At 41.3% G+C, this 13590-nt stretch overlaps 1 protein-coding gene across 7 annotated transcripts in view; it reads left to right on the top strand.

Annotated features, from left to right (window-relative positions):
• Positions 1-13590, top strand: part of LOC106576891 (fibroblast growth factor receptor 2) — a 141220-nt gene that overhangs the window by 69267 nt on the left and 58363 nt on the right. For 5 of the 7 annotated variants that reach the window (XM_014154425.2, XM_014154423.2, XM_014154422.2 and 2 more), the window contains 2 exons: positions 7387-7592; positions 8564-8706. In XM_014154425.2, coding sequence (XP_014009900.1) covers positions 7387-7592; positions 8564-8706 — 349 coding nt within the window. The remainder of the gene's footprint in view (positions 1-7386; positions 7593-8563; positions 8707-13590) is intronic. The other 2 variants (XM_014154426.2, XM_014154424.2) reach the window with 1 other exon arrangement.

The raw sequence follows: 13590 nt of genomic DNA, 5'->3' as shown, positions 1-13590 counted from the left end.
ATGCTAACAAGATAGTAAGAGGTTGAATAGCAACAGCATCAAATTCTGGTAGACAAGCGCTAGAACGCTAGAACGCTCAACTGAAAGGATGCCGTTCATTTACAGTATACTAAAATTAACTAATAGTAGTATGAAGTATATACTCATTAAGTATGTAGTATACAGAATGTTAGTATGGGTATTCAAACACCGCTATAGTCAGTCGAGCAATAATATAATAATACTCTTAGCAAACAATTGTTTCTTTAATTTACAGTCAGTAGAATCTGAGAATTGAAAGGTTCAGAACTTTTGTGAAACATCACAACAGAGTTAAAAAATATATGGAAAATATAAATCAAAACTGGATGGTGTTCAGAGATAGATGGGAGGGGTTGAGTGGAGCTGAAGGATGGGACAAAATCAAACAAAATATAACTACTGTAAAATCTATATAGTATGTATAAGGTGGAAGTAGAACCCTAAGTGTTGTTGTTCATTAGTTTATTCCAATTAGGGGAGGGATGGTAGGGTTAGGGGAAAATAATAAAGGAAAATATATTAAAAAATATATATAATTTATATATTTAAATATACAGTGCATTCGGAAAGTTTTCACACCCCTTGACATTTTTCACATTTTACATCAATTCTTCACACGTTACATCAATTCTAAAATGTATCACATATTTTTTTCCCTCATCAATCTACACACAATGCCCCATAATGACAAAGAGAAAACAGGTTTTTAGAAGTTTCAGCAAATATATTAAAAATTAAAAACAGATACCTTATTTACATAAGTATTCAGACCCTTTGCTATGAGACTTGAAATTGAGCTCCGGTACATCCTGTTTTCATTGATCATCCTTGAGATGTTTCTACAACTTAATTGGAGTCCACCTGTGGTAAATTCAATTGATTGGACATGATTTGAAAAGGCACACACCTGTCTATATGAGGTCCCACAGTTGACAGTGCATGTCAGAACAAAAACTAAGCCATGAGGTCGAAAGAATTGTGGAAAAAGTGTGGGACAATTCAAGGGGTCTGAATTTTATGAATGCACTGTATCTCCTAACTCGAGGCGTTTTGTCTCTCGCTCCTCCCTTTCCTCCCTCGTTTCTTTCTCTTTTTCACATCGTATCTCTTTCTCTCTTCTGGTTCTCAGGGAAAGTTGGGAAATTTTGGCTCGGACTGCATGTTTTTATAAAAGCAAGGATGTCTGTCTGTCTTGATGATATTGTCTGACTGTCGGTGTTAGTGGGTGCCCTGAGATTGGGTTCCAATTCCCTCATGGCTTCTTTCCTGGGTCTGATCATTTATTTCCTTTTTATTATTTCTCCTTGAGATAATACAAAAGAAGAAAAAAAAGTCACAGCCTCAATACTTATGGCTTGACTTTCTTAAATATATATTTTTTTCAATGTATTCAATGTATTTGATATAGTGTGTGTGGTTGCGTGTGTGTGTTTAAATGTTTGTGTGTCTCTTTGTGTCGGCGAGAGTTCGTGTGTGTCTGTGTCTCTTTCACTACCGGTCAAAAGTTTTAGAACACCTACTCATTCAAGGGTTTTTGTAGGTGTGTAGGTGTGAGTAGAAAGACATGACTTTACAATAAATATTAATGAAAATGTATGGATTCAGTGTGTTGTTAAGTGTTTTGGATATCGTCTAAGCCTATATGATCAGGACTATTTTCTAAGTAAGATAACCTTTTTAACATTAAACCTCCTCTTGAGATTAAAGTCATATTTACAGTTTTCCTGCAAGGTATGATTTGCCACAATGAGGTTTGTCCTTCAAATTATGTATTTTATTGGCTTTGCTACTGTGGACACTGAGGGTAAGGAAACCAATGTATCATTTTGTAGTTTGGGTGAACTATCCCTTTACCTGTTAGGCCTGTCAATCAATCACTGTTGGTGTCAAGAGAGGAGGGGCAGAATATTTGTGAGTCATAGTTGATAGGGTTTCAGACCTGTCAATCAATCACTATGGGTGGCACTTTAAGGCAAGGTGGTAGATTAGTAATGTAGTCAGAAAAACTAGTCTAGTCTACTCTTTCAATTGAATTTATTGTGGCAAAAACCTAAGAAAAAGTTGTATTCTGAAAAGTAACATGGATTCCCTGTTGAGAAACAATATAGAATTGCAGGAAAATGGTTTTAAAAATACACAACTTTTCAGGAGGAGTAACCCAAGACCACTCGCCAGATTGTGCAGCCCCACTTTTATAAAGTCAAATACCCGTTAATAGACAGATAGGTTTGATTGAAGAAAGGCAGGTGTTAAACATGGGCTTTGCTAAACAGAAAGCAGCAGTTGACTATTCCATTGTTGACACTTTAATCAAATCAGTAGTCCTATATAAATATCTTTAATAATGCCAAGTATCATGACATTTGTTTTATAACCTTCAATTTGTTTTCTTTTATCATATTTTAATATGTGTGAACACGGAGGAAAAACAAGAAAATGAAATAAGACTAGTGACAGTTTTACAGGCATAAATAAACGCAGTGCAAAATACAACTACCCACAAAACACAAAGACAAACACACCCTACTATATAGGACTCCCAATCAAAGGCAACTCAACACACCTGCCTTCAATTGGGAGTCCAACCCCAATTAACTATACATAGAAAAACAAACCTAGAACCTATACCAACAACTAACACCCCACTACACCACACACAAAACCCCAAAATACAAAACAAATATACCTCTGCCACGTCCTGACCAAAATATAATACAAATAATACCTAAATATTGGTCAGGACATGACACTACCATTATGCAAACTAGGGAGGCAAATGAACGGCTCTCTCACAGATGTTACTTTGTTCCGTTCACTTAAAAGATCTGTTCAAATAGAGCCATTTGTTCACGAGCAACCCGTAACCACTGTTAAAATGAAGTGCGTTATAAAACCAAAACTAGTGGCAACTGAGCTGTCACCAACTCGAGGGAGACGAAATCTTAACTTTGCTGGAGTATTGAAACACATCATCATGAGATATTTTGGTGTGTTGTAACTCTTCTTAACCCTCTAAGGTCAATGGCCAAATCTAATTAGCATAATACTACAATTCCCCCCAAACTCTGTCAGTTTAAGCTAGAGATATGTTTTTTTTTGCATTGGATGCGTATCAATCCACCGCATCTGCCACCGCACTACCCCTTCTGCGGGGAAAGGTGACCGAGCTAGAGTGGAATTTGTCAGACCATGAGACATCCCAAAAATTGGTCTTCTCACAAGATCATCTGTAACGTCCGAACGGTTTGGCCTGCAAACTACTATAACCCCTCTATGGAAAGATGAGACTCTTATGAACACGATGTTGTTCTCCGTCTTGGGATTCGTACAGACGATCTGCCAACTTCTGTATGTAGCATCCGAATAGTTTGGGCTACACACTAATATGACCACTCTGTGGAAAGGTGTGACTCACACGAACGCGTAGAGTACCAGTCAAAAGTTTGGACACACCTACTCATTCAAGGCTTTTTCTTTATTTTTACTATTTTCTATATTTTTGAATAATAGTGAAGACATCAAAACTCGGAAATAACACATATGGAATCATGTAGTAACCAAAAAACAAATCAAAATATATTTGAGATTCTTCAAAGTAGCCACCCTTGGCCTTGATGACAGCTTTGCACACTCTTGGCATTCTCTCATTCAGCTTCATGTGGAATGCTTTTTCATGAGGATAACCAACGAGAGAGAAAATTGAGTGATTTAACTCATTGGAAGTCTGGTTTTAATAACCTTGCCTTTCCTATCTTGCCACGTGACTCTGTTTTTAGAAGATTGTGGGTAATTCATAAATGTTTGATTTTATGATTCTTTCACACAATGTTGTATGCATGTTTGAAGAAGGAAAATCATATTTCTATGTTAGTATTAAACTCGTTGTGCCATGAGGTGTAATGGATCATGAACGGATATCAAAACCTTCATGCAAATGTACATTCAATGAGGACAGCACCCATTCACACATTCATGATTGTCAATTGAAAACGCATGTGCAGAATCCTCAATTCTTGCAGTTTAACCTCCAGTTAGTGCTGTTCGTTTGAACACTGTGCTTTACAATGCCTTCCAAAACTGTATAAAATGGCAAATGATTAAATACAGAAAATAAAGTAAAACATCAAGATCCTTCAGAATAAGGAATCTAATTCTGTACTAGACAGGATTCAAAACATCATAATAGTGTTTAAAAGCTTTAGAGAGAGGAAACTGCACCAAAAGAAGAGGTATCTAATTCTGCACTAAACAGGACTCTAAATACCAAAATAGTATTTTCAATATTTGCCTCTCCTATATCAGAGATAAAAGAAAGATCAGGAAATATATATATATATATGGTTAAAACATTATTTTTTACATTTACAGTGCAATCCGAATGTATTCAGACCCCTTGACTTCTTACACATTTTGTTACAGCCTTATTCTAAAATTGATTAAATACAACATTTTGCCCATGAATCTACACATAATACCCCATAATGACAAAGCGATGACAGGTTTTTAGAAATGTTTGCAAATGTATTAAAAAAAGAAGAAAAAAAAGACCTTATTTACATAAGTATTCAGACCCTTTGCTATGAGACTCGAAATTGAGCTCAGGCGCATCCTGTTTCCCATTGATCATCCTTGAGATGTTTCTACAACTTGATTGGAGTCCACTTGTGGTAAATTCAATTGATTGGACATGATTTGGAAAGGCACCGACCTGTCTATAAGGTCCCACATCCGGCTACTTTTGATTGTCTAAGCCTATATGATCAGCGCCTGTCAGAGCAAAAACCAAGCCATGAGGTCAAAGGAATTGTCCGTAGAGCTCCGAGACAGGATTGTTTAGAGGCACAGATCTGGAGAAGGGTTAAAAAAATGTATTGAAGGTCCCCAAGAACACAGTGGCCTCCATCATTCTTAAGTGGAAGAAGTTTGGAACCACCAAGCCTCTTCCTAAAGCTGGCCGCCCGGGAAAACTGAGCCTTGGACCAAGAGTTCCTCTGTGAAGATGGGAGAACCTTCCAGAAGGACAACCATCCCTGCAGCACTCCACCAATCAGGCCTTTATGGTAGAGTGGCCAGACGGAAGCCACTCCTTCGTAAAAGCCAGCTTGGAGTTTGCCAAAAGGCACCTAAAGGACACTCAGACCATGAGAAACAAGATTCTCTGCTCTGATGAAACCAAGATTGAACTCTTTAGCCTGAATGCCAAGCGTCACGTGGAAACCAAGTGAAGCGGTGAAGCATGGTTGTGGCAGCATCATGCTGTGGGGATGTTTTTCAGCGGGAGGGCCTGGGAGACTAGTCAGAATCAAGGGAAAGATAAATACCTCAAACTGGGGCATAGGTTCACCTTCCAACAGGACAGTGACCCTAAGCACACAGCCAAGACAACGCAGGAGTGGCTTCAGGACAAGTCTCTGAATGTCCTTGAGTGGCCCAGCCAGAGACCAGACTTGAACCCGATCTCTGGAGAGACCTGAAGATAGCTGTGCAGAGACACTCCCCATCCAACCTGACAGAGCTTGAGAGGATCTGCAGAGAAGAATGAGAGAAACTCCCCAAATACAGGTGTGCCAAGCTTGTAGTGTAGGGTGTGAATACTTATGTAGATGTGATATCAGTTTTTTATTTGTAGTAACTTTGCAACAATTTCTAAAAACCAGTTTTTGCTTTGTCTTTATGGGGTATTGTGTTTAGATTGATTCGGTAAAAAAAAAACTATTGAATCAATTTTAGAATAAGGCTGTAACGTACTGTAACAAAATGTGGGAAAAGTTTAAGGGTCTGAATACTTCCCGAATGCACTATTGGAGGTGTAAATTCACTCGCAGGAGACGATGAAGAAGCATCCTGCTCTCCCTCCTCTGTGTAAAGAAATTAGACTGCAGCCAACCACATCACACAAAAGTAACACGGATACCAAGACGCGGGACAGACAGCAGACTGACAAACCAGCAGTGTTTCCCTACCCTCGCTCGCTTTGTGACTGACGGTAGATCACTAGAAGATGCATATCGTTCATTCTAGCGGGAGAAAGATATACAGACTTTACTGAATAGTGACTTTAAACTTGTAAATGAAAAGAAGTCTAGTTAATATATGAAGTGGAAAAAGTAGCCGGATGACATTGTCTGTTATTGGCTGTTTAGCTGACAGCCGACGGCGCTTATTGAAAACACTGCCTTTATCTACCCGCAGAAAATAGCCTTGTTTTGTCTCTAAACAAAATAAAATGATCACAGGCAGCCGAATAATAACTCCTTGGAATAATATCTTTCATTTATTGCCCTAGTTCCACGAATCTGCTCTGGTGGCGCCTGCATGGCGCTGCCTGCTGTCTATGTTGCGGCTGTTTGCTGTGATTTTTGGACCAGGGGATACAATGCTGACAGGAGAAAGGTTCCTACATGTTATTATTTCCCCCTGACTGCACATTACAAGGGCCTTGTTTGTAGCTGTGGGTGGATGGCATATGCATTATGGAACAGGCTGTGGTCCTATAGCCACTCAGAGACAGACCCAGACCCGTTTCTTTCAGACAGGAAGCTCAGGCCATATACAACCACAAAGGGCACCACTCACTTGTTTGCCATCTGAAGTGAAGTGTGTGTCTGTGTGACGTGTGTGTGAAAGAGAGAGGGAGAGAGCGAGAGTAAGTGTGTGTGTGTGTGTGTGTGTGTGTGTGTGTGTGTGTGTGTGTGTGTGTGTGTGTGTGTGTGTGTGTGTGTGTGTGTGTGTGTGTGTGTGTGTGTGTGTGTGTGTGTGTGTGTGTGTGTATTTGAGAGAAAGAGAATGTGTGTCTGCACCCTGCATGTGTGGTTGTCAAGTAGCCCTGAATGTAGGCACATAGTACGTACAGCCTACTGCTTGAGCTCAGTCAAGATGTACTCTCCAACAGACTGTGTTTGCCCCCTTTGATCTGGTTTACCCCCTCTTCTCAGATCAATTGCATTTTCTGTCTGTCCTAGATGGGCAGTAAGTAGATGGTTGTTTGATGAAGAGAAGGAGGAGGAGGGAGAGAAAAAATGTTGCGTGTGCGTCTTTGTCATTATTTATGTTTAGTTTGTCTATCTGGTGATGGTGTGTGTGTGTGTGTGTGTGTGTGTGTGTGTGTGTGTGTGTGTGTGTGTGTGTGTGTGTGTGTGTGTGTGTGTGTGTGTGTGTGTGTGTGTGTGTGTGTGTGTGTGTGTGTGTGTGTGTGTTGTTTCCATGGCGTGTGTTCTGTTTATACATGGGCATCTATCAGATGTAGTGTCCATGTCTGTTTGTATAAGTGTCCGTGTGTCTGTCCGTGTGTGTGTACATAGAGTCAGTATGTGCCTCTATGTTCCACTTTTTATTCCTCCCTGACCCTCTCCCCTCCCCCATCAGCCAGTAACGAAGAGACGGTGACGGGTCTGATGTCACCTGACTACGTGGAGATAGCCATCTACTGCATCGGGGTGTTCTTGATCGCCTGTATGGTGGTCATCGTGGTGGTGTGCCGGATGAGGAATACGGCTAAGAAGCCTGACTTTGGGAATCAGCCAGCGGTCCACAAACTCAGCAAGCAGATACCTCTGCGCCGCCAGGTAACAGAAAGTAGATAAGGGGTTTCCAAGGCCTTTAACACCCGTAGAAACACAAACTCCACACACACATGCATTCATACATAATTATTTTTTCACACTATCGTTCTGACCCGAACAAAACTGTACTGACTAGGATATTATATTTTCATGGTTTCAGCTACTATGGTGGATGTGTAACAAGGCCAACTCAGTACAGCTTGGTTTGGCTCGGCTCGGTTATAGCAGTGTGAAAAGCCCTAATATACTCAGATTTATATGTAAATTACAGAAAATAGTCCAAAGTTTACCTACCAAGAGAGGAAAACACAAAAAAAGTTCCACCAAATTTGTACTCCTGACATAGATCTTACTCAATTGGGTTACTGGTACTCTAATTTGAGAGCCCACGAAATGTAGCTGTTCATGGGAAGTGGATTTTCATAACAATACTGTAACTAATACATCGCACTGCTTGAGGTGCTAAGCCCCAGTTAACTCTACTGAAAGACAGCTAGCTACAGTGCATGGCGTCTGAGCATGTTAGCACTGTTATCCATCACCTCTAGCTCCTGCTCTAGCTCCTCTACTTCTCTGTGAGTGATGCTTTTCCCTCAAGGGGAAAAACACAAACTGCAAGAGATACAAAAAGTGTTGGATTACATTCCTGCGAGAGACGGGTGATTCCTGTGTCAAGGTAAGGTTAGGACGAAAGGAGATAGGAGCCCTGAGGACAATGACAACAGCATGATAAATGGACACATTCATCAGATTGAACGTTGCTCTCTAGCACTGAGTTGTTGCTCAACTCTAATGATTACTGACATGCATTCACTCTTTTTTAAAAGGGAAGGAAAATATGTTGATTTGCGCAATATCAATCAATGTCAGTATGATTTGATCTTTAGTTATGGAGACACGTGCACACACACACCTACACTCCCTTTTTATATGACCAGTGTATCTTGACAGGTGATCAGCCAATCCGTCTCCTCCTACAGGTGTCAAATGACTCCAGCTCCTCGATGAACTCCAGCACTCCATTGGTCCGCATCACCACACGACGCAGCTCGGCTGGCCACGACGACCCCATTCCAGAGTATGACCTCCCCGAGGACCCACGCTGGGAGTTCTCCAGAGACAGGTGAGGGACAGAGACAGGAACCGAAGTAGGAATAGGGAGGGGGGAGGTATAGGGTGTGGCACCTCATCAGTATGGCTGAATTCCAGGCTTCCTACATAGCAGTCGCTCAGCAAACCCGGCAATGCCTAGATACGTGCTTACCATGTCAGTAACTACATCACTGCCTGACTCAATGCGAGACTGCAATATAGGACATTTGTCTTTCAATCATTGGTTAATTTGTGTTGCTTAACTGCTTGACAGACCCCCTGGAATGTGGCCTACAGTGGCTTTATCCTCAGGTATTTCTCTGAGAATCGGTGAGGCCCAAGGCTGGCTGCATACTGTTGTAAACTGCAGTCAGTGAGGTTTTTGCTCAGTTGGAATGTACAGTATTTCTACCTAACTTCAAACACCCCCAGAAATGAATCCAGTGCAGGGTCCCATTTGTAAGAGGTCAGTGATTTCGCAATTTAAAATGAAAGTTGCTCATTACTTAATTGTCTCCTAACTATATGCATTATAGTAGCAGATTACCCCCCCCCCATCACGGTATAATAATGGCAACTTATGCAAACATTTAGCTAACTGATTGTATCAGCAGGCTGTTACATGAGGCACTATTGTTGTCTGGTGTAATATACCATTAAGCACCATTGAAAATGGTTTATTATCTGTAATGATTAACCAGTGAGTAATGGCTATGACTGTGATAAAGAACAATGAGTCATTTCTGAGTACTACACTGTACCAGGGTAGTGTTCATTAGGCACAAAACAGAAGAATGAGGGACTGAAAGAGGAAGGGACAACCTGGACTTGTCCAATAAGAAACCCTAATTTTTGTTTTCCATTGCAAAATGTTTTCAAATGTTCAGCCTAATGATCAGGACCATGTGTTGAAAAAATGGGATTGTAACATTTTTTTCTGCCTATAAAAACAATGTTAGTTGTTGCAGTTATCACAAAACTACCACTAACAGGTCCTCATCATAAAGGGAAAAATACAAAAACAAACAAATACCTCAAACAACAATGCTGTAATGTTAGGAGGATCCATTTGATTATTTTTGCTAGTTTATTAACCAGAGATGTAATGCAGGAAGGAAAGAGAAGGTCAAGCAGGGAGCGAGGGAGGGGCCGTGCGGTGTGCATCTGTGAGTGACGAGGGGAGCAGGAAGGGGGAGAGAGATAGCAACCAAGTCGACTCGCGCTGGTAGGCTTACTAATTGCTTGGTATTTATCATCTCATCTGAATACATAGTACCTGTCTTGACTGCATCAAACCGAGAGATGCTAGCTGAAAAGCAAGAGCAGCAACAGCATTAATGAAAACATTTTCTCTTTCTCTCCTCTGGAAATGCGATGTAGACATTCTGCTTTGTGAATTCACATGGAATTTTATGCATTTTTCTCATTGTTTTAACGGAAAAACGATAAAACATTACTGTTTAAACGTTAAGAAAATGTTTCCATGTATCACATCCCTAGTGTGCGTGTGTCATGGCTATAGTCTGTCTGTTTGTGCTGTGACTGTTTGCTTTGCCTCATACCAGAACAGTTAGTTCCTACGAGTTGAACTAATGCCCTCAGTCAGCTTCAGTGGAAAGTGTCAGGCTTAGGGACACAACACTTATACATACAGTGCGTTCGGAAAAGTATTCAGACCCCTTGACTTTTTCAACATTTTGTTACGTTACAGCATTATTCTAAAATGGATTCACACATTTTGCTGCCACCACCATGCTTCACCGTAGGGATGGTGCCAGGTTTCCTCCAGACGTGACACTAGGCATTCAGGCCAAGGAGTTCAATCTTGGTTTCATCAGACCAGAGAATCTTGTTTCTCATGGTCTGAGAGTCCTTTAAGTGTCTTTTGGCAAACTTCAAGTGGGCTGTCATGTGCCTTTTACTGAGGAGTGGCTTCCATCTGGCCACTTTACCATAAAGGCCTGATTGGTGGAGAGCTGCAGAGATGGTTGTCCTTCTGGAAGGTCCTCCCATCTCCACAGATGAACTCTGGAACTCTGAACTCTCCCTCATCAAGGCCCTCCCCCGATTGCTCAGTTTGGCCAGGCGGCCAGCTCTAGGAAGTGGTTCCAAACTTCTTCCACTTAAGAATGATGGAGGCCACTGTGTTCTTGGGGACCTTAAATGCTGCAGAAATGTTTTGGTACTTTTCCCCAGGTCTGTGCCTCGACACAATCCGTCTCCACACTTTTTCCACAATTCTTTCGACCTCATGGCTTGGTTTTTATTCTGACATGCACTGTCACCTGTGGGACCTTATAAAGACAGGTGTCTATGCCTTTCCAAATCATGTCGAATCAATTGAATTTACCACAGGTGGACTCCAATGAAGTTGTAGAAACATCTCAAGGATGATCAATGGAAACAGGATGCACCTGAGCTCAATTTTGAGTCTCACAGCAAACGGTCTGAATACATATGTAAATAAGGTATTTCTTTATATATTTGCAAAAAATTCAACAAACCTGTTTTCGCTTTGTCATTATGTGGTATTATGTATAGATTGATAAAGCTAAATGTGTGAATCCATTTTAGACTAAGGCTGTAACGTAAAAAAAAATGTGGACAAAGGGGTCTGAATACTTCCCGAATGGACTAAAGTGATTTAGCTGTAATGAGGTCTTTTGTTGTTAAGCAATTGGGAAAACCCAGGCCGTAAAGCACACTCTGGCTCTTTGGTTATTAACATGCCTTAGCCTGTGGTGTAAGGCCAAGCCATGTTAGTGTGAATATTTAACAGTAGGGGATCAAAAGCATTCCGAGAAGAATTCCCTTATCTCTGAAAATCATTTCTCATGTGTTCTTTTCTGTCTGTTTGCGCGCGAGCAGAATTGAAGTTGCATGGCAATAAAAAGTGACCAAGTCAGTTATAGCAAATGTAATTGATGTGCCAATGAAAGGAACTGTTTGTTGTATGAGTTATGGGTGGAATGCAAACGTTTTGTGAAAATTCTAAAGGTTCTCCTTAGCATGCTCAGTTGAGCCCTCTCTCTCTCTCTCTTTGTCTGTGTGTGTCTCTCTTGCTCTTTCCTCTCTCTCTCTTTCATTCATCTCTGACCCCCTCCGCTCCTCCTCTGTCATTCCCAAGTGCCTCAGGGGCCGTGTTGGAAATGCACAACATTCAGGAATGCTAACGTTTGTGGTGGCGTGAAAGGAAAAATAACATTGATTATGTGTGGTGGGCCAGTGCAGAATGGGTGCCATTGAGCTAGGGGTGGGGTAGTTGGGAAGCATGTATGTGGACAGAATAGGGATTGTGTTTCTGTGATGGGGTGCTGGCCTCAGGCCCCTGAGCCAGTGTGAATGTTTAGACAGCCGCAAGACTGGGCTGCAAGGGCGGGGCCACCACCAGTCAATCAAACTAAGATTAGAGGGTCAATATATGACCAAAGAGTCATAGGTCAGGGAGGTGTTGTGACCACGAGTAATAGTGGTGTGGAGTGTGTGGGGCTTGGTCTAGGGGTGTGTGTGTGTGTGTGTGTGTGTGTGTGTGTGTGTGTGTGTGTGTGTGTGTGTGTGTGTGTGTGTGTGTGTGTGTGTGTGTGTGTGTGTGTGTGTGTGTGTGTGTGTGTGTGTGTGTGTGTGTGTGTGTGTGTGTGTGTGTGTGTGTGTGTGTACACACATCTGCACATGCCTGTGTAAGTGTGTATAAAGGAGAGCTATTAGATATTCTATGTGTAGCTATTCAGACCTTTCTATTACAAAGTGTGCCAGAATTTTATGCAAACTGAGTGAGAGTGACTTACTTAGATTTACAGTTGAAGTCGGAAGTTTACATACACTTATGTTGGAGAAATTAAAACTCCTTTTTCAACCACTCCCCAAATTTCTTGTTAACAAGCTATAGTTTTGGCAAGTCGGTTAGGACATCTACTTTGTGCATGACAAAAGTCATTTTTCCAACAATTGTTTACAGACAGATTATTTCACTTATAAATCACTATCACAATTCCAGTGGGTCAGAAGTTTACATACACTAAGTTGACTGTGCCTTTAATGTCACGCCCTGACCATAGAGAGCCCTCGGGGTTCTCAGTGGTGTTTTAGGTCAAGACGTGACTGGGGGGGTTGTGCTTCTATGTTGGTGTGTGTGTATGTTTCCCAATTGGAGGCAGCTGATAATCGTTACCTCGAATTGGGGATCATACTTAGTGTGTCCTTTTTCCCACCTGCGATGTGGGATATTGTTTTGTTTTGTTTTGTTTGAGTGCCTATGTGCGCTACATTTTTCACGATCGTGATATCTTTGTTGTTTTGGAAGTTTCACTATTATTAAAATGTGGAACTCTACTCACGCTGTGCCTTCGGTCCAATTATTTATACGACGGTCGTGACATTTTAACAGCTTGGAAAATTCTAGAAAATTATGTCATGGCTTTAGAAGCTTCTGATAGGCTAATTGACATCATTTGAGTCAATTGAAGGTGAACCTGTGGATGAATTTCAAGGCCTACCTTCAAACTCAGTGCCTCTTTGCTTGACATCATGGGAAAATCAAAAGAAATCAGCCAAGACCTCGGAAAAAAAATTGTACCTCCACAAGTCTGGTTCATCCTTGGGAGCAATTTCCAAACGCCTGAAGGTACCACGTTCAACTGTACAAACAATAGTACGCAAGTATAAACACCATTGGACCACTCAGCCGTCATACCGCTCAGGAAGGAGACGCGTTGTCTCCTAGAGATGAACGTACATTGGTGCGAAAGTGCAAATCAATCCCAGAACAACAACAAAGGACCTTGTGAAGATGCTGGAGGAAACAGGTACAAAAGTATCTATATCCACAGTAAAATGAGTCCTATATCGACATAACCTGAAAGGCCGCTCAGCAAGGAAGAAGCCACTGCTCCAAAACCACCATAAAAAGCCAGACTAC

This window comes from Salmo salar, chromosome ssa18 (genome assembly GCF_905237065.1).
Source record: "Salmo salar chromosome ssa18, Ssal_v3.1, whole genome shotgun sequence".
NCBI classification, from domain to species: domain Eukaryota; kingdom Metazoa; phylum Chordata; class Actinopteri; order Salmoniformes; family Salmonidae; genus Salmo; species Salmo salar.
Note: the sequence above shows the minus strand (reverse complement) of the source record. Positions and strands in the feature narration are given on the sequence as shown.